Here is a 21,640-nt window from a genome sequence, read left to right as displayed (position 1 = left end):
TTGATTTTCCGGGATAAAATGCTTATGTCAATTATAGGGACGTAAGCTACCTCGGTACCAAGTTTCATACAAATCGGTTAAGCGAATGGGTTTTTTAGAATCCCGTGGGAACTCTTTGATTTTCCGGGATAAAAGAAGCCTATGTCCGTCCCCGGGATATATATAAGCTAACCCTGTACCAAACCTCAGAATCGGTTAAACTGTAAAAGTTAACAGACAGACAGTCAGATAGACAGACAGACAGATAGACAAACACACTTTCGCATTTATAATATTAGTATGGATATGGATTCGTGATTTAGTCTGGAGCATTCGAAGATAATGTAGCTACATCAGTGAAAGAATTTTCATTAGTTACGGAGATTACTTCCTGCATCCAAACTTACAAACTTTAGGTACCTTTTTAGGCCTGAGAGACTTCTCATTCTGAGAGGAGATCTGTACTCAATAGTGGGCCGGCGATGGGTTGATTATGGTGATCAGATACCAAAATTACATTGAATTATCAACAACTCTCAAGATTCATCATGACAGAAAATAGAGATAGGTACTCTAAATGAAGCGTTGGACAAAATTTGCAGTAGGGAGTATGTTATATGCAAAAATAAGTAGAGCGTGTAACTTTGATACAAACTATATACTACGTACCTGTATATATAAATTATGAGTTATTAGAATGAAACTAATTCTTCTGTTATCCCGCCAGGTTGTTCCTGCATTCGCTTCACATCGACGCACGGCAAGGAGCGGGGTACATTCAGCAGCCCCGATTACCCACTACCCTACCCGAGGGGTATCTGCCTGCTGTACACATTTGTCGCTGCCCCACACCAGATAGTGGAGCTGATGTTCAGTGACTTTGACGTGTTTAAGGACGATCTTGAGTAAGTATTCACAATATTCACAAATACTATAAGTACTTAAATATAAAAAATGCAAAACAAAAATGTCATCCAAATCACTGAAACGAGGCAGGGTGTCCAGAACGCTGGCTGCGTTACCTCGTTGAATGGCCAGACTAATATGCTGACCAAGGTAACTGCCAGACCTCCGGTCACCCGTGGATTCCACAGAACGGGATGAGTCTTGAGTAAGCATTTTAGGTTATTATATTTAGTTCTAGAGCTCTTAAAGTAGTATAAAAATATATAAATCCTTCAAATCCATCAGCCTGTATGCATCCACAGCTGGTCATAGGCCTTTCAAGAACTCGCTACCGAACAAGGTCCTTCGCTTTCCTCATACACTATTTTAGAAAGAAATTCTTGTGTTGTATTTTTATACTACAGTAAAAGCTTACTTTTTGATCCCATCATCTTTTTTAGGAAAAAAAACTAATCAATATATAATAAGGAACGCCTATGCCTAATTAAAGGGCTATGAAAAGGATTAGAGTAAAAGGGGCTGTGAAAAGGAAACAGCAAAACTAACTCACAAAAAATAAAACCGATAAAATAAAATAAATATATATTTAATACTTCGTAACAACATCGTCAAATTGTTTATAAACTGCGATAATTAATTACCAACAAAAATTAAAAAAATGACATACAATAAAAATATTATATCGATGCGTATTCAAAAAATATTTCAGACTTCAAGGGCTTTTTTATTAGGTTTCCTCAGACCTGAGAGAGTGGCACAAAACTGTTTGTAGTCTATGAAGTTGTATCCGTTCTTGTTTATGACGGGAGCTTCGTCGAGGGCGTAGTCGGCTTCCTTTTCCGTAAACCGGTCACCCCACGTCATCAGGTCGTGGCGGATTCTGTAAACAAATTCCACGTGGATTTACTTCATTAAACGAAATTTTCGAATATTTAGTGATAATATTAATTCCGTTTCTCTCCAACGCAACGCATACCTACAGACTGCGTAATATCTGCGTACGTAGTACATTAAGTATGATGATAGACTGAGGCCACATGATGCGTTTCCGGTGCGTTACGCCGCTGCACCGCTGTGATTTGAGCATTGGGTGTCACACGGGCACTGCGTTTCCGCTCCAGCAGAAAGTATGGCGCTACAACACACCACCCCTCTCCGCGATTTCTATGTAGGATAACGCAGGGGCACCGCTGACGCAACGCATCGTGTGGCTTGACTCTTACGCATTGCATTTGTGTGGACCATAGAACTCGGGCCAATGGTTACGGTAACAGAGCAACTGGTAGGGCTTGAACCGTCAACTCTTTGAATCCACCACCCGACCATTGAGCTATTGAGGATTAAATTGTGTCGTCGTACTTTAGTTGTTGACCTGGCAACGGTACAAAAGTTTTGTAGCCCAGAATATTTGAAAGGAATTCGGTTAATGGTAAAGTTTGAATAGCTTTAAGATGAACGCAAGACATGGCGCCTAAACATTACTTTAATACAAATCTCAAAAGCACAGAATACTTATTAGTACTTTCCAGGTACAAGATAAGAGAATTGTATACCACACATATTGGAAATTCATAGAATGTTAGAATAGAATATTGAAATAACGGGTCAAATGCATATGAGATTACGCAGAAAGGTTGCGTAAATATTTTTATACCAATAGTCAATATAGCAACAATACATATAATAATTAATTATTACCATAAACAAAGGTGTCATTGGAATGACAATCTTTTTTGTTACAATTTTTCACCAGACCAACTTCAGGTTGGTTTTAGCTGGTTAATGGATAAAGATAAATTATTTTGACGATTCAAAAGTACTTTTTATTCTATTCTAAAATAAAAACTTGAATAAAAATATATTCTATTCCATTGTAAAGCTAGGTATTGAACTCGGAATGAACTCTAGTTCTCTGTTTTACTACGGAGCCTCAAAACAAGCGTACCTACGCAATATTGTCTCAAGGGTTTTATAAAAACAATCACTCGCTTTATTTCAATATACACAAAAATTGCTGACATTTTTATAGACTCCCTGAAGTGCCCGAATGACTCTGACACGAAAAATCTCTTAGCAGACAAATGGACTTAGGTACTTCCTTAACCTAAGAAATACAATAGCAATAAATAGTTCGTTACTTTGCCACTACGATTTAGTAAGGAAAATAATGGTTTTTCCTTCACTAAGGGCTATTTTAGTCTCGGTATATTCATAACGGTCGTTCAAATACGCGCGGCTATCATGAAAATAGAAACGCGCGAAGTCAGCGCAGTTATATTACTAAAAAAATTTTCAAAAGAAAAATAAAACCGACTTCAAAAACGACAAACACTAAAAAGTAAAAAATAACTTTTGTTTAGCTACACGTGTAATGTACCTAGGTATGAAGTCGAGCGAGCATATTAAAACAAAATTAGAAATCCAAGAGTGAAGCTCGCCCGACTTCATACCTAGGTACATTACACGTGTAGCTAAACAAAAGTTATTTTTTACTTTTTAGTGTTTGTCGTTTTTGAAGTCGGTTTTATTTTTCTTTTGAAAATTTTTTATTTCACAATTTTTAGTGGCCCCACTGTACTATAATATGCTGTGCCCAGTTAAAACCCTACTGTTTACTAAGCTATTACACTGATCGCGAGCAATTTGCTCCTATCCATTGAGGAGTTCTGTTCTCCATCTCCGAAGATATTCATCAGATCTTCACCAAATTTATATGGGACCACCTGCACAGTATACCCTTTCAAACAAAAAAAAAAAATTCCAAATCGGTCCAGGGGTTTTTGAGTAATCGGGGAACATACATAAAAAATATAAAAAAAAAAAAAAAAAAAAAAAAAAAAAAAAAAAAAAAAAAAAAAAGATTCCGACGAATTGAGAACCTCCTCCTTTTTTGGAAGTCGGTTAAAAAGCTTTGCTTTGTTGTAGACGCGTGTATTGGACTTGAAATTATTTATATACCTATTTAGTTAATACTAGATGACGCACGCGATTTCGCGTTATGTATGGATTTTCAAAACCCGCGGAAACTCTGATTTTCCGGGATTTTTTATTTAAAAGCAATCTATGTCTATCTTCGGGATTGTCAAAATTAGTTAAACGGATGGGATGTGAAAAGATAACAGACAAACAAATACACACACTTTTTATTATTAGTATAGAAAAGTTACTTCATCTCTCTCTTGCATTTCTGCAGGCTCACCACAGCTGTCTGAACAAGGCACATTTTACCGCAGCTCAAATCGCGCGGTTTGCATCCGTACGTCTGATTGCACCTTACAATTCGGAGTAAATTTAATAGCGGTTGTTTTTAATATTTTTCTGAAAATATTTATCGTTTTCAGGTGAGGGAAACCATTGAAATAACTTATAAATAAAACATTTTAAACTTTTGTTTACCGAACAATTATTGTGAAAGTCCATCGAATTAATTGAACAAAAATTCATAATAAATTAATACGCTTGGAAGGCTTGATGGAAACCAAAAATAATTTTATAACTTGCCTTAAAAATAATTTTAATTTAGTACTTGGATGGAAATAATTCCAAAAGAGGAACTTTCGGATTTATTTCCATCCAAGTACCTACCAAATAAATTTATTCTTAGTGAAAGTTTGGCACGGTGCATTATTATCAAACGATTTAATTTCAAATATCATATACTCTATCATGATCACTCTATATTATGCATCTTGGCATCTTGTAGTTATGGCCAACTGTTTCTATCCTTAGCGTTTTGCATCCAAACGAAGCCGCCACTTTCCAGGTGCCATTGTCTGACCTAGCTGAGCAGCCCCCTACTCACTGCTAAAAAATGGTCTCCACTCGAGGACTTTTTGGTTCATATCCAATAAGTAGATTACAAACGTGACCAACCCGTTACCACTGCAATGTTCCAGAACTTCATCTCGAAGTTCTATGAGACCTATGTCAAAAAGCCTTGAAAACTTTCTTGAATCCAGTTAAAAGGATTTATTTATCAGCGTCATCTGGTACAAAAGTTTCTTTCGTAAAAGGACCCTTGTCGTGCATCTCTCCCAGTGGCTTTCACCAAAACATATTTCATAACATGAGCATGAAAAAGTTTTCTCTGAATACGTTATCCTATTTGTCATCTTCATTTGTGACAAAACACTACTCCCCGAGGAATGATCACGCCGACAACGTCCCAGGGGGGCAGCTTATCGCTATATACTCGCATGAGGAAAATGACAATGTATCTAGAATTTGATAAATTGCGTCTGTTTTGTATTGTACCTACAATTTATGTGAGGCTAAAAATCTGACTTATTGTGGAGGCTTGACATACGAAATATTATGATGATGATGGTTGGAGATCTGATGAATGGACCCTGTTTTCTTGGAAATAGCGAATAATGTGTGGGTCGCAACCTGTGTTAATACATGCTTGATGCTGTCTCCATAACATGACATGAAGTCATGTTATGGAGAATGTCATGAAGACAGCATCAAGATCAATAGCCGCATCTGAAATCGCTTTTTTTCTCGAGAGTAAGTAATACGTTTAAACTAGTTCTTATGAGACTTTTACTGCGGTTATTTGCCTTACTTATCTGGTGACATGAGGACTGTTTATTTTTCTGTAAAGAATTATCCCGGTGTTGTACAGTGCGAATTTCAAGTTAGCTATTTTATGGCAGCATTTTAAATAAATAATTGTTGTCTATTTTTTTACCATATAACTTTCTAACTCTGATTTAACTATCCACACAATTCATATTATTATGAAACTCTCCCTCGATGAGGGCGAGGAAAAAACAAAGTTAGGCCAATAATGAAATTATTAATATGACCTCAGCGCATTAGTAATAAGCAAGTTAGTGGGAACTGTGCGCCAATTTCTAAGTTATCCAATCTCCAGCGTATTGAGGCTACCGAACTTTGGCTAGACGAAGATATACTCTTTCTTATACCTACGTCTAACACTAAGACTTTTTATGGCGCAGAGTTTAATTACTTGTCTGAGAAGCAAAAAACAATGTTCATATTTTTTTATTTATGAGTACCTAGGTTGACAATGAGAGTTAGATAATAATACTTTATAACATAGGAGAGAAAACTAAAACAATTGGACAACATTACATTTTTAATGTAGCATAATAAATGCCACCTACTTTTTCCTATTCATCACACAATGTAAAAAAATTAACAATGACGTACTTCTTGGATTCCGCCAACTGTTTCCTTTTGTTCTATCTCTATCTATCTAGCAATGTGGAGTGGCTGGTATTAGGAAGTACCTATCTAGAGTCAAAGAAGAAGTCATCGTCGTCTCTACAAACAGATGCTCATTAAGTCTTTTTATTGAAATCGCCATAGAATACGATCTTATTACGCTCGTGTCCCCCTGCTTATAGCAACTCGCTAGCGTATCTATCTAGTGGGAGATATCCTTATATTGCGCTTATTTAAGGCCTACATCGGCGTTTCGAATTATATGGCTCTCTAATCCAATTTAGCTTCACAGTACGTTGAGCTATGTCGGTCACCCTGGTTCTTCTACCAAAGTTCTCTCTGATAAAAAAGTGAACAATGCAATATGAAATCAGATGACAAAGACGTCGGGCGAGTTTCCATCCTTATGTCGTCGACATTCCATCTACACGCACGAAACGTTTTGCGTCTTCATTCCTCATACGCATGGCTGAGGTTTGGAATACTCTCCCGCGATCTGTGTTTCCTATCAATTACAATCCGGGTATCTTTAAAACAAGAGCGAATAGGCACCTTCTAGGTAAATGCGTCCCATCTTAGACCACATCATCACTTTCCATCAGGTGTGATTGTGGTCAAGCGCTTGCCTATTAGTGAATAAAAAAAAAAGTGTAATTGTACCTGTCTTCAGATATATAGCCAGTGTTGTCTGTATCCCAGCGGGAGAGGGCAGCAATAAGGGTCTCTTCAGAGTCAAGTTCCAGAGTCTTGTAACCCAGCAGGTTGACAAAGGAGTCGAAATCTAGCGGGTTTGCGGCCTGCAATAAAATACAAGCATACTTTTTTACTTATTTAAATAGAAGAATTATGTCCGCGACTTCGTCCACGTGGACAGCAAGAATTTCAAAGCTCTTTGAATTTTCAAAAATCCTTCGTTGACTACGTTATAATAATATCTGCATGCCTTTCAGCCCGAACCTTCCAGTAGTTTTAGCGATGCGTTGTCATCAATAGATCAATAAGTCAGTCAACTTTTCCTTTTATTTAGAAAAGGAGACATTGACCGACTTACATATCAACGTACCTAGCTCAAATCGTAACTGATTTCTAATTTTTAACCCCCGACCCAAAACGAGGGGTGTTCTAAGTTTGACGTGTGTATATGTGTATCTGTCTGAGGCATCGTAGCTCCTAAACGAATGAATCGATTTTAATTTAGTTTTTTTGTTTGAAAGGTGGCTTTATCGAGAGTGTTCTTAGATAATCGGTTCAACCGTTTAAAAGATATCAGCTCTTTTTTAGTTTTTTTATAAGAAGAGATTTTTGTCGGGGATTTTTAAAATTTTGAGTTATATTATTCTTATTCAGCCAGTATCGAGACACACATTTTATAAAACTTTTGGCTCTTTGTTTATTTATCCGGAAAACATTTGTTTATTATAATCAACCATCAAAATCCTCTCCGTCTTGCTTGCTATGTAATAATTAATGAATACATGCCTACTTGCTACTGTTTCATTAGATATACCTACATAATGTGTATACCTACATATGAGTTCAACAATGTTAAACACACACAGTTTGTTATTCATCACCCAATAACTATAAACACTTAAAATTAATAGGCTAGATTAAGCATAAACAATAACGATCCATAACAACCTTAACCCGTATTTCTCAAAATATTTACTTTACAAAGTCCATTTTATGATTTAAGAACATTTCTGTACCAACAAATTAATTTGGCAATCGAAACGTTTGCAATTGGAAGTACTTATCCAGAAAATAACAGGACCATTATTTATTATCTCATTATTACCAGATTTAAAAAAAATGATTGAAAATTAAAATAGACAGAAATAACAAAAAATAAAATAACAGAAATTATTTATTATAATATTATTTTATCGTAAATATTGCTTGAGAGCATTATCTTGCAGCGAACCTTTGAAATGAGAGAGAGAGACTGCGTGTTCGCGTGTTCTTTAACTTGACTGTAAGGCGCACCGCGCAAGGTAGGTACACCGGCAGGGCCAAGACTGGGATCATTATTGATAACATTGTTGATAACAATTCAAACTAAGCTTAATTCGCTTTGGCATAAAAGCGGCGGCCATTGGTAAGCCAAGGGTCGCCCAAGTACCACACGCGGCCTAAGTGTTTTGTTTTCAGTGTAAGCTATACAAGATTATATCAAATCAAAATACATAAAGCTACTTTAAATAGTCATCAAAAAGACTCGACTCCAATCCACCGTCTGTTTGCGCAAGCTCTGAGTTTTCAAGTTCAAAGATGTCATTGAAGTTGGCATAAATCTGCACTCGCTAAGAAATGGTTTAAACATGGAACCTGTCGCGGAATACTTATTATAACAAGTGTAAATTAAAAATTTATAACACCCCCCGATAAGTGAAGGTTACAGTAACTAGAAAAGAGCTGATAAGTTTCAAACGGCTAATCCGATTTTCTTAGATTATAGCTAAGAACTCTCTCGATCAAGCCACCTTTCAAACAAAAAAAAAACTAAATTAAAATCGATTCATTATTTTAGGAGCTACGATGCCAGAGACCCTACAATGCTTCTTTTTGGGTCGGGGGTTAAAAAAGAAAGAAATTCACAAAAAGAAGTTGACAAAGACGCTGGTAGTAAATAAAGCATAATAACTACGTCTTCTTTATAAAACTAATGAAAATAACTCAGTAATAATAAAAAAAAACACGACTATGAAGTCTCCCATTAAAAGTGCCTATTTTATAACCAACATCAATAAAAACAACCAATAAATCAGTACTTAAAAAAATCATAAAACGTAGTTTACAGACTACTGATTATTTATTCAAAACAAACAAAGTTTTTCAAGGGAACATAAATCTTGTAACTGTTGAAGTCTTGTAAACAATCGATGTTATCCTCACTGAAAGTTATTATAAACGAGCCGTGAACTAAGAGAGATTTTTCTACGACCAAATTGTTTACGCAAATTTTCATTGTACTTGCGAAATGAATTACTGTTTTAGAAAGGCAAAAATATAGAGAAAAAATATGTGCATTGTGCATTGTGCATGTGCAAATTATATCTACACGTCATCTATCCTTCGAAATAGGCACAAAACGGCGCTTTTCACTTACAAAACTTCAAGGTTTGACATCTTGAGTAGGAGAAGATGGAAGGTAGTTCAACGTTAGAAGAACAGAGTAGAAATTTAAAATGTTCGTAGTAGGTACCATTGCATGACGTTAGAAGTAGCAAGTTAGATGAATAGAAAATCAGTTACAAGTCATGTAAGTAAATATAGAGGTTAACGTACCTCGGAAAGCATAGTATTGATCATTTGCTCATCAATATTCTCTCCAAGACTAACCAGCGTTCCCCTTAGATCGTTGTGATCGATACAACCGTCACCATCCAAGTCGAACAGAAGGAATGCCTGTTAAAAATAACATAGTAAAGAACAATGTAAGGAATTTATTAATATCTAACCGGAAAATTTAAAGAAAAATTTCCACTCAAATTCCACGATCTCGTATAATGCTGACCATAGACATATTACGTTCATGTATCGTTTAGATCATAAGATAGACAAGTGTAAATTAAAAATTTTCAACACCCCCGACAAATGATTTTCAAATAAATAATTATGTATATCTAGGCAACGTCCATCTTGACAGCTTGACATTTGTCAATTGACACTTGAATATTAAGAACCTAAGGGTAAATCTAACCTTCTTTCCTACAAGAAAACTAGAAAATAGCTGATAACTTTTAAACGGCTGAATCAATTTTTTTGGATTATAGCTAAGAACACTCTCGATCAAGCCACCTTTCAAACAAAAAAAAGTAAATTCAAATCGGTTCATTCGTTTAGGCGCTACGATGCCACAGACAGATACACAGATACACAGATACACAGACACACAGATACACAGATACACACGTCAAACTTATAACACCCCTCTTTTTGGGTCGGGGGTTAAAAATACAAAACTCAAGAGTGTAAAAAGATAGCGTTTTACAAATTACTGCGACCCAAGTGTCGTAGTTTTAAGTCTTTATTGATCGATAATGTAACGTTTACTATTTCACTTTTTTGATCTTTGAGTATGAAAGTTGACTACTGTTTTCTTTAACTGAAGCTTTTAGAAAATGTTACTTCGAACAAATTTTTCAAATAGATTGAAAGGACAGTCAGCTGACTGTCTTTTAGTTTTGTATTTACATTATCACTGTGGTAACACAGCTATTGTGGCATACCAACTGAATTCTGAAGAACTTGAATGTAAGCTGTAGATACTTAACTAAATAACATTTCTAAAAGCACACATATAAAACTTTCCTCTTTGAAAAGTCTTTGAAATAAAGAGGCAATGTTTGTGGAACAATTTACACGGGGAAACAAAACAGAATTCGCATAAACAAAAAGTGTAAAATAACGGTATTGGGGAACGTAAAAGTCAACATACCTCTTTCAACTCGAATATTTTGTTTTCGTCGAGCTCGGCTAATACATTGGCGGGTACGGAGAGAGATTCCCGAGCTTTAGATAGGGAGTAAGACCTCGGCTCTTCCAGCATAATATCGCTGCTATCGGACAGAATTGATCTGGAAATTAATTTACCGTTATGTTCGCAGACCTGAGCGCGTTTGGAACTCTCGTAGTCTTTAATTTTAATTCATGTGAATAATATTTTATATGCGAAAGTGAATCTATGTGTCAGTCTGTCTGTCATTACCTTTTCACGGCTCAACTGCTGATCTGATCTTGACGAAAGGTACAGAAACAGCTTTCTGGAGATGAATATAGGATATTTTAATCACAGAAAATCAAACAGTTCCCTTTTTATATACGCTATTTTTATTCGGTATTTTATTTTGGATATTGAAAGAAAAAAGAAAACACGATTTTTAAACAATACTTTAAAATTATACCCAAGAGTTACCTATACTTAAAGTAGATATTATTATAGTAAAAAAAAAATGTAACACCTTCTTTTCTACGCGGACTTAGATCAGGGAATACTTAATGCACCGAAACAAAAGTACTGGTTAATTCATTTAATTTATTTAAATTAGTACTTACTCTCCAGCAGGAGCAGATTGCAAGAGATTTTCCTTGAATTTCTTTATTTCATCTTGCGCTGGATCCGATTCTTTTCTTTTACTTTTTTCGCTTTTGCTTTTCTATAAGATAAAAGGAACTACGAATATCGTTTGCATAGTTTTTTAGTTCACTTTATTGCACTATTTAATAAAGAAATCGCACAAAAGGCGGTCTTAATAAACTTCACCAGTTATTTCAGTCATTCTTATTAGGATTTATTAAAGTTTTTTTATCTGTATTTTTTCCAAATAGTAGGTAACCTATTACATATTATGTGAGATGCTGGATATGTATTTTTTTTTTCATTTTCACAAAGCTACGCACTAAATAGCTTTAAGTCCTTTTTGTTACCGATTATATTATTCAGAAATATTGTAACGTTACCACAGTAACTAAAGTAAAAAGCCCCCAATATTATAAAAAAAAAATTGTATAGTTTTCGAACTTTTTTATATCCACTCCTATCCTAATAAATTCTGCAAATATAAAAAGAAGGGAAATGCGGGTTCAAATGCTACCAGTTCCGCTGCCCACAGTTTTAAAATTGTATGTAAAAAATCAAAACTCACTTTAGACTTAGTTTTAACAGGTTCGTCCTCCATCTTCGATATGTACCCCGGTACGTGTGAACAGCTTTCAGTAGGTTTCCCAACTAAAGTGTCCAAACAAATTCGTACAGCTGAAATTTTCATTGCAATTCCAGCGGTTGAGATAATCATTTATTACGCTTGGCTTCACGTAGATTTGCGATAAGTGTTTGCGTCCACTAATTAATCTTTAGGCGGAAACTGCTCTTAAATTTTTAGGTCGCCGCATTTTCGCTTTATGATGTAGGCGGATTGTGCAGGCTGATTGCGGCGTGCGTAAAAATTATGACCACGATTATTATGTAAATTTAAAAAAATATTATTTACTTCCTATTTTTGTAAATACAAATTTTTAATGCTAAGTTTTTATGTAAATATTTAATTTTTTCTATATATTGTTAAAGTTTTTATTTCAAAATGATGTTAATTAAATTTTAAAAAATTACGGAGATGTTTCCTTGTGTAGAAAGGCACGTAAAAAGTTCAAAATTAGGAACGTTTTTCTAAATACTTTTTTTAAAGATGTAGTTTCAATTGCCAGCTAGGTTTATATTTACTAATTGTGACACTTGAGTTATCTAATTATGCCTTTGTATGGAGAGGTTAAATCACGATTTCAGTTTTTATTCTAAAGTTTTCATACTAATGACCTATCACACTGCACAATATAGTTGTGCTAGAGTTGACTTTAAGTACGTCGGTATCTATACTAATATTGTATTTTTGTATTTTTGTATGTTTGTATTGAATAGGCTCAAAAACTACTGGACCGATTTCAAAATTTCTTTTACCATTACTTAGAGGGATTCTTCCGAATCCGTATAGGCTATATTTTATCCCGGAAAATAGAAAAAATAAATGTCCACCCGTGCGAAGCCGGGGCGGGTCGCTAGTAATCTATAAGCCTCAAACTATTATGACAAGTATATCTATTACGTAGCGTGACCTTTTCACAATGTTCAATGCAAAAAAAGATAGCATCACTTATCAACTTAGTTTCGGAAATAATAGTTTACCTCAAAATTACATAAGGTTGTCAGGTGTTTTACTCGATCCACATATTTGGAATAACAACACTATCAGTTCTGATCGTAGTCAAAAAGCTGTCAGCCCCGATGGCATAATGTATTTGAATTTAATTGTTAGTATTAAATTTATAATTATTATAATTTATTCGTTTGAAAATAGCAAATCCAATATTAAAGCGATGTGTCATATCATACCGGATGCATATCTGTTCCAGCTGAGAGATCTTGATAATTAATTACTTACTACAGAGATTTTTGACGACCACCCTGGCGCATTGGTGAGTGCTATGGTCTTATTAGTGGGAGGTACCGGGTTCAATTCCAGGCAGGGGAAATTCAAAATTTTATAATTTCTCAGTGTTCTTTGGTCTGGTCCGGTGGGAGACTTCGGCAGTGGCTAGTTACCACCCTACCAATAAAATCGAACCACCAAGTGATTTAAGAATAGAAAGGGGTAAGGGCTTACTAAGAACTGTCATATCCCTTTCAAGTTAGCTTGCTTCCATCTTAGACTGCATCATCACTTACCAACAGGTAAGCTTGAAGTCAAGAGCTAACTTGTATCTGAATACAAAATGAAATAAATGATGTACTACATTACTAGGTTTCACTTGTGAGTATGCAGTTTTCCTTCTATATTTTCTTAGTAGAAAACAGTTGTTTTGAATATTGCTTAAGTTATAATATGCCAAACATTTACCGTTTTATTTTCTCATTTCGCGGTTTCTAATGATTTATTTAGCTTAAAAAATCTATAATTTTAATTAAACTTAAAGTTTTCTTTTTGTAACCTGTCATTTCTGTTTTGTGGTACAATAAAGTATAATATACAAACATCATAACTAAATATTATTTATTCAATTCTTGTAATTTTGCCTATTGCCTGTTTACTATCTTTAACGTAATAAAATTAAAAACAAAAATTCAAAAATAAGGTTGATTGAGTAAAAATAGCAAAGTTATTACAATAAGTATTATTACATAAAACATTTGAAGATATTTGAAATGGAACCAACCTTTGTATTTAAAGTTACTAGAGACAGCTGTTACAATTAAGGTCATTAGTTCTAATGTCTGCGAGTAGCTTTCAAGATGCTGCGGCCGGGGCAAGTAAATCTAGACTTTCTTGTAACACGACGCTAAGTACGTCTCAGTGTCAGGAACTACAATTTCCTCTAAAGAACTTCTGTTCAGGATAAACTAGAAGAAGAGTAGAATAAAAATAAAAACCTCCTTTAAACTAAAACTATGTACCTACCTATCTACTACAAGTGTATCTATGTATGAGGCGGTGATAGCTTAGTGGTTAATGGCCTCATATTGGGTAGGTTGTGAGTACAATCCCTGGCATGCATGTCTAACTTTTCGGAGTACTACGTGTAATTAAATATATTTAATTGCTTAAAACGCACATAATGGTGCTTTATGATTTAATGCCGAAAGAAAACATCGCGAGGAAACCTGCATGTTAGAGAGTTCTGCATAATATTTTGTAAGGTGTCTGAAGTCTGCCAATCCGGACTGGGCCACCGGGCTATTACCTAAAACTCTTTTTATTATGAGAGGAGTCCCGTGCTCAGTAGTGAGCTGGCGATGCGTTCGTGATGATGATAATGATGATCTACGTATTGTAAACGTACATATAAGTATAGTCTATAACTACCATTTCTGATACTTACAAATAGGCATTTATATACACAGATATTTTTTAACAAGATATTTGTTTTGACTATTAAAAACAGTTTTTCTGACACATACATTTTTTATACATATTTTTTCAGTTGCAATCCAATTTACCAACTGCAGTCGTTTTTAGATTTATCGTTTTTACAGCCCATTTTGTAGAACTGTTAATAAAGTGCTATTAATAAAATGAATGCAATAACCATTCATCTAACGTTTCAAAAATTTATACGACGCGATTAATAATATATCATAATCAATATCAAAGCCTCCAGCATTATTTCTGAAGATATAGGAAGTTTATACTACGCGTATTACAAAAAAGTGACATTTTAAAATAAAAGATAAGGTAAATGTTCCAATTAATAGGTTAAAAATATAAAGTTGAGCTCGAACACTTTCCGTACGTCAATTAAACGACTCGTGAAATCGTTTTAAATACAAGTGTAAATTAAAAATTTATAACACCCCCGACAAGTGAAGGTTACAGTAACTAGAAAAGACCGAAAAGACCTGATAACTTTCAAACGGCTGAACTGATTTTCTTGGACTATTCCGCGCCTACGATCTAAAGTATCTGAGTTTTCCAAAACATCATTTACAAATAAATAATTATGTATTTAGGCAACGTCCATCTTGACAGCTTGACATTTGTCAATTGACATAATATTAAGAACCTAACGGTTATCTAACCTTCTTTGCTACAAGAAAACTAGAAAAGAGCTGATAACTCTTAAACGGCTGAACCGATTTTCTTGGATTATAGCTAAGAACACTCTCGATCAAGCCACCTTTCAAGCAAAAAAAACTAAATTAAAATCGGTTCATTAGTTTAGGCGCTACGGTGCCACAGACAGATACACAGATACACAGATACACAGACACACAGATACACAGATACACAGATACACAGATACACAGACACACAGATACACAGATACACACGTCAAACTTATAACACCCCTCTTTTTGGGTCGGGGGTTAAAAAGAAAATATAACGAAGAATTTTAATCAAAAGAGGCATAAAAGCTGAGAGCACGTGCATGTTTTAACATTTTCAATTGCCGTACAATTAAATATACGAATCAGGGATAATAACAATTGGGAATAACAAGCTGGATATGCGATACGAGTTCAAGTGGAATTTACTCGTACCAATTTATTCAAACCACCCCTTTTGCCAATTGAACTCTCTGCAAACGTATGGTATGGTCAGAGTGATCATTAATTTTTAATTACTTATTACTCCAGTTAACATTTAATTGGTATTGATTTTATTGTTAGGTAAAACTTAAATTATTATCAATACGTTCAAAATAAAAAGTCCTGACTGACTGACTGATCAACCTAGAAAGCTTAAATATCGTACAGAGGTTTCCTTCATGATGAAGATGAACCTATGTCAATCTTTAATCTTCTTTTCTGTTGTAGTAATACCTACGACGTAAAACTGTTTAGACATGATTATATGAAAAAGCAATCTCACTTCGGATGTCGTAATTTGGTATCTAAACTAAGTGCATAGTAGGTAGGTAAATATTATAATAACTAGCCGTCTGCATTGACTTTCAAAAAATGCTGAACGGATTTTTGATATCAAAACTTTTGACGAATGTGCCCAAATTTTCTTATAAGGCCTTCTAATAAAACATTATCATCTAGATTCTAGAAGATATTCCTGCTATACACAGGAAGACTTATTAAAACGTAAAGCAACATGGGAGGTATCAACTTGCAAGCATTGGAATCACTGATTAATGTTATACCAGTGGGATTAGTCTGGAATATTGATGGCAAAAGTAGTGACGCGCCTCTGGTTATACGAGACTTTACCATAATATTAATAACCTTTTCAATCATTAGTGTTATTTTTAAAAGGTTTATCCAGAGAGCTTTCGTCTAATCTTAATATTTACTAATAACATTAACATGTCGGTGATGCGACCCATCCCAAAATCGGCCAATTTTTCAAATCCCAAATCCCAAAACAATTTATTTTATTAATTGACCAAATATTGGGCATCCTTAACTTTTTCAAATTCTTCAAATATTTAATTTACTTTTGTAGCTCTGACATTTTTAGGTTGCTATTAAATTTTTCTCCTAGACATTCAGCATTCAGGTTCCATACAAGTGTAAATTAAAAATTTATAACACCCCCGACAAGTGAAGGTTACAGTAACTAGAAAAGAGCTGATAACTTTCAAACGGCTGAACCGATTTTCTTGGATTATAGCTAAGAACACTCTCGATCAAGCCACCTTTCAAACAAAATAAACTAAATTTAAATTGGTTCATTAGTTTAGGCGCTACGGTGCCACAGCCAGATACACAGATACACAGACACACAGATACACAAACTTATAACACCCCTCTTTTTGGGTCGGGGGTTAATAAAGAAGAGTGACAGCTCGATAGATACCTGAGTAACTGACGTCACTGTATTGATTTCACTTGAATATTCCCATCGATGTACATATTCCTGTCCAGAATCGTAATATCATACTAAAAGTTTTTTCTATCGACTAAGTATATTGTTTTTTTGCTAAAATATTATAATTGAATTCGAAATTATAGCTTTTTATACGCGTTTTAGCTTCTACCTATACTGTATAGTTTACTGCAGCTAAATTAAAACTCCTTTGTTTAGAGGTGAGAGAAATAAAAAAGTGCTTGTGAAAACATGAAAAAAAAAACTCTACCTCGCATTTATAAAAGTCGTGGGTATAACTTCCTTTATGTTATGGGCAGAATTCTGCCTGGGTTGGTTGTGATATGTGCGAGACAAGCTTAGCCATTTGTCGACCCAAATTCGACTTGGTTTAGTTTTAAAAGCCAGCCACTAAGCAAGCCCCAAGTACCACCACGCATCACCACACAAATCCACCAGAACACGCTCGACGCACGTTTCGCTCCAACACCGGAGCATCCTCAGGAGATGTAAGAATGCACAATTGCAAAGCCTTGATTTTGCAATAATTGTGCATTGTAAGGTCTATAGCAAATTGAGCTTTTCATTCTTTGTTATTTATGTTCTAATTTTATTTTAATCAATCAATGGGTATTATGGTATTCGCATAGAAGAAATGGCTGGCTAATAATGTTATGTAATGGGTGATATAATTGAATGGGAACCATGGCCTGTATGGCTAGTATAAGATTTCACAGTTTTTAAAATACTAAACTCGAAAACGAGTTTTTTCATACATCTACAGCCAGCGACACAGGCGGAAACATTACGAACTAAAGTTGATCGAGCAAATGCGAGTATATCTTTTATTTTACCATACCAAATACCACATTAATACGTCACCATCGAGAATGGCAGCCGTTTTCGTCGACACGAATACCAATACCACATCAATACCAGCAAATCCGAACCACGAGTTCATCGTTTGACACCAATTTGACACGCTAAAACTAGTAAATGACGTCATTTTCGCGTAAGTTTACGAGTCGGTGGTCGAATTGTAACTCACCAAAAAATACTCAGTGAGAGAAGCTTGAGAGCAGTGATAAATAAACAAAATGATGAAATTTTATAAGTCCCTGGGCCTTAATTTGCCCACGGGAGGCGAGGAGAATGATCAAGCAGACTGTGAAAGCTAACCGTCGTGGTTGTGTAACTAAATTTGACTCAGCGGCGTTATTTGTGATGTACATAGTGCATCCGTCAAAGAAAAGTTCTAACATAGCCCAAACCACCAGCAAGTTGAAGTGGCAATGAACAATCCATGCCTGTCGTATTGGGCGGAGATTGGGTACAAGCACAGCGTACCTCAGGAACCTACCTAAGTGTAGTGTGGGATACCGTGTCATTGACTGGCGATATTACAGAGTAACGTTAAGTGACTGGATGAGGGCACAGGAAGCCTCAAGGCTGGGTGTGGTGAACCTCTTTGAAAAACCCTACATTTAGAAGTACCTACCTACCTAGACGACAGACGTCCGTAGACTGAAATGATAAAAGTGCATCTCGAACGATCCATTTTGTGCAGCGATAGCCATCGGCTCGCAGAATGCATTTAATAATGCTAAATGATAAATGCTAATGGTAGAATAATTGTAATGTTAGAAGATCGACCACAAAGAGTACCTACCATATCACCCTCACCATTGAGGCTAAGTTAAGAAAGTCTATGCACAATAGGTAGGTACGCTACCTACCTATATCTACATAATATTATTCTAAGCCTTATAGTAGGTACATAATACGTGTGACTCCAAGTATAAGCAGGTAGGTGTTACTCTGTTTTTTCAATTCCTGAGTGATAGATTCATTAGTACTTGTCTCTTTATCAGAATATTTAGTTCTATTCTATTTAAATTTCTTCATTGCAGTTGTTTTTACCATCATTTACTTACCTGGAACATTTTGCCATGATTGGATTCACTTATAGAAAGTAGGTACTACCTATCATAAAATTAATCTATTAAAATTCCACCAGAATAGTTACCTAGGTAGGTACTTGTGCAAAGCCATAGTGAGTTGGGTTGTTGCACAGCTGGGTAGTTGTTTAAAAGTATTCACCTAGGTAGGTACCTAAACACTCAGTACATGTTCTTCAAACTTATTACCTCACAGAGGTGAAGTAGGTAGGTATACTTATACAATTGCAAACAGTACCTATAACACCTACCATTCCTTGCATTCATTGATGATGAGCCACGCCAGCTTGCATCCACTCAGACAAGCAAGTACCTACCTACCTAACATGGCATAAGCGTAGCATAAGTTAGTGAAATGTTGTGTTAAATGAACCTCCCTATGTAATTTTATGTAGCTTATATTAAATATTTTCTGAATCAATTTTTTTTTTCAGGTTGCAGATCACCAGTATTATTACCAGATTATGATGCCTGCCTCCCTGATCCCAAGTACCTACCTAACTCAATTCAAGACTAACCCGAGGTCATCAATCTTGTAGAATACCTATACATATATTAAGAACTGTTTATGATGTAGGTGCTTAAATACATCTTATGTAATTTAATTATACAGGTGTATGGTACCTACTTATTTATGCACCTATTGGTGCCTAATACCTAGGTATCTAAAAGTATCTAGGTATTAATATTATTTCAGGTGTGAGGTATAGATCTTTAAGTAATAGTCATTAAATCTTTATTGTTTTAATTTGTTTTATTTCATTTTAAAAATAAAAGTTCTTAAGGTTTAGATAAGTAACCATTTGCATAGTTAAAAGGTATCCTGGAATTTGCCTGCCTGGATAGCCTGAAATCTATGTTCAAAACTAAATTAAAGCGACAGGTTTTAATGCTATTCCTTTTGTAATGCTCCCTGCACTACGGAAAAGGACAGCACTAGATTTAGAACCTGTCATTCTAGTTTAAAGATTGCGTCTCACCCCAAGTCCCAACTGCTTGTGAAAGTCTCATCAAAATTGGTTCTGTCAATTCAAAGATTAGCACACCAAATTGATTACTTATAGCTTAACGATTACTACAGTAACATACAGACTTAAATTTTGTTTATTTGTATGGCTCAATATTTTGAAACATGCCGCCTCGATAGGACGTAAGTGGGGGTGGGATGGGCAAGAGGGAGAGGAGGGTAAGTCAATCCCTCTCCTTCCCAGATGGATTATTTTATTGAATTTTTTAATTTTGATAAAATTGATATTGGTAAAACTTTTACCCTCGATAGGGTGAGGAGAAAAGGGGAAGGTCATTCAAGAAGTGGTTATAAAAAAATAACAATGAAGACTGGCATGCCTGCCACAGCTCTCTAACCTAACCAATAACTCATTCAGTATATCAAATCTTTGAAATGAGCAACCGTCGAGTTTCTTGCTGGTTCTAGCTATAAAAAACAATTTATTTAATTTTAAATTTTTATATTATTACAAAATTATACAGGAGTGTTACTGCACTGACAGCTTATGGGAGCTTATTCTGTAGAATGTAGTCTTAATGCAGGAACACCACAATGCAATCTTCTAGCAAAGTGGATTAGGCACTAATCCACAGGCTTTCAAGCTCAGGTTTCACTGAAAAAGGAATTATTGATCTTTAATTTTCTAAACTGCTAATTAGACAATTAGGTAATATTCTTCTTATTTTACTATTTATCTACTAAGATAGATAGTAGTCTTAGTGTTATTTATAATATTTAATAACTACATGATGCCCTTATAAGTTTTAAAAATCCAGTGCTAACTCTTTGATTTCCAGGATACCTAGTCTGATGTAGTCCAGTATGACACCAAAATAAATACTCCATACCAAATAAATGATAATAATGACAACTTAATTTGCACGGATTTATCCAATAGGAACTGTTTTATTTTCTGTAATAAAACATCAGCAATGTCCATCTCCGCGAAGAAGATCCGCCATACAAGAACTTTGTACCTTTCGTCAAAATTGGTTGAACAGGTGGGCTGTAAAAAGCTAGCAGACAGACAAACAGATACACTTTATTCTGACATACAGCTTAAACTCAATGTCCTGATTCTGCATATTTGTAAGTTACTAAGCATAAATATTTAAAAATTTATAACAGCCCTGACAAGTAAAGGTTACAAGTAACTAGAAAAGAGCTAATAAGTTTCAATTGGCTGAATATAACTAGTTATTTAAGTAGGTACAAAATAATAATGAAGTTATGATTTCACTATAGGTGGCTAGATACTCTTGAAACCTGACCACTTGCTTGCCTAATTCAAATCAAGGTATGTAGATAGTTATATCTCTAGTCTTTTCTAGTTACTGTAACCTTTACTTGTCGGGGGTGTTATAAATTTTTAATTTGCACTTGTGATTTCTCTATAGGTTGGGTCACTACTCACTTCCCTTATCCAAAACAAGAGATTGGTATGTAGATAGTTATATGTACCTATTAAGTACATACTAATCTAGTTACTAAGTGCTATTATTCTAAAAAAAACCTATGTAGACGTGATATCAAGAGAGTAAACGTACATATAAAGCTGACATACGATATTATTACTCATTGCATTTTATTTAAATAGTACCTACACACCTAAATACAATATATATTATAATCACTAGTTCTTGAATACCTTTAAATAAACTTCTGTATATTAAAATCCTTTCATTCAGTTTGCTTTTATTTATTTTCACTTTAACAGACAACAGAACGGTAACTTTTTTTAATCTGACGAAAATTTGGCTTTGGATACCAGTGTTTTAGTGATTTCA

At 34.8% G+C, this 21,640-nt stretch overlaps 2 protein-coding genes and 1 long non-coding RNA gene across 4 annotated transcripts in view; 1 reads left to right on the top strand and 2 right to left on the bottom strand.

Moving 5' to 3' along the window:
* Positions 1–21,640, top strand: part of LOC123869010 (suppressor of lurcher protein 1-like) — a 297,510-nt gene that overhangs the window by 84,736 nt on the left and 191,134 nt on the right. The window contains exon 4 of the mRNA XM_045911732.1: positions 707–884. Coding sequence (XP_045767688.1) covers positions 707–884 — 178 coding nt within the window. The remainder of the gene's footprint in view (positions 1–706; positions 885–21,640) is intronic.
* LOC123869011 (myosin regulatory light chain 2, smooth muscle minor isoform) lies at positions 1,456–11,878 on the bottom strand. The gene is made up of 6 exons (XM_045911733.1): positions 11,727–11,878; positions 11,137–11,237; positions 10,520–10,658; positions 9,367–9,486; positions 6,739–6,875; positions 1,456–1,765 (listed from the first exon to the last, which is right to left on the bottom strand). The coding sequence occupies exons 1-6, from the start codon at positions 11,874–11,876 to the stop codon at positions 1,591–1,593; spliced, it is 822 nt and encodes a 273-aa protein (XP_045767689.1). The 5' UTR covers positions 11,877–11,878; the 3' UTR covers positions 1,456–1,590.
* On the bottom strand, positions 19,942–21,553 carry LOC123869015. 2 transcript variants are annotated; one of them, XR_006796797.1, is made up of 2 exons: positions 21,502–21,553; positions 19,942–20,466 (listed from the first exon to the last, which is right to left on the bottom strand). It is a non-coding gene; the product is annotated as an uncharacterized LOC123869015 (long non-coding RNA). The 2 variants fall into 2 exon arrangements; XR_006796796.1 differs by lacking the exon at positions 21,502–21,553 and adding an exon at positions 21,268–21,394.

This window comes from Maniola jurtina, chromosome 10 (genome assembly GCF_905333055.1).
Source record: "Maniola jurtina chromosome 10, ilManJurt1.1, whole genome shotgun sequence".
NCBI lineage: Eukaryota > Metazoa > Arthropoda > Insecta > Lepidoptera > Nymphalidae > Maniola > Maniola jurtina.
This window is presented reverse-complemented; position numbering and strand designations above follow the sequence as displayed.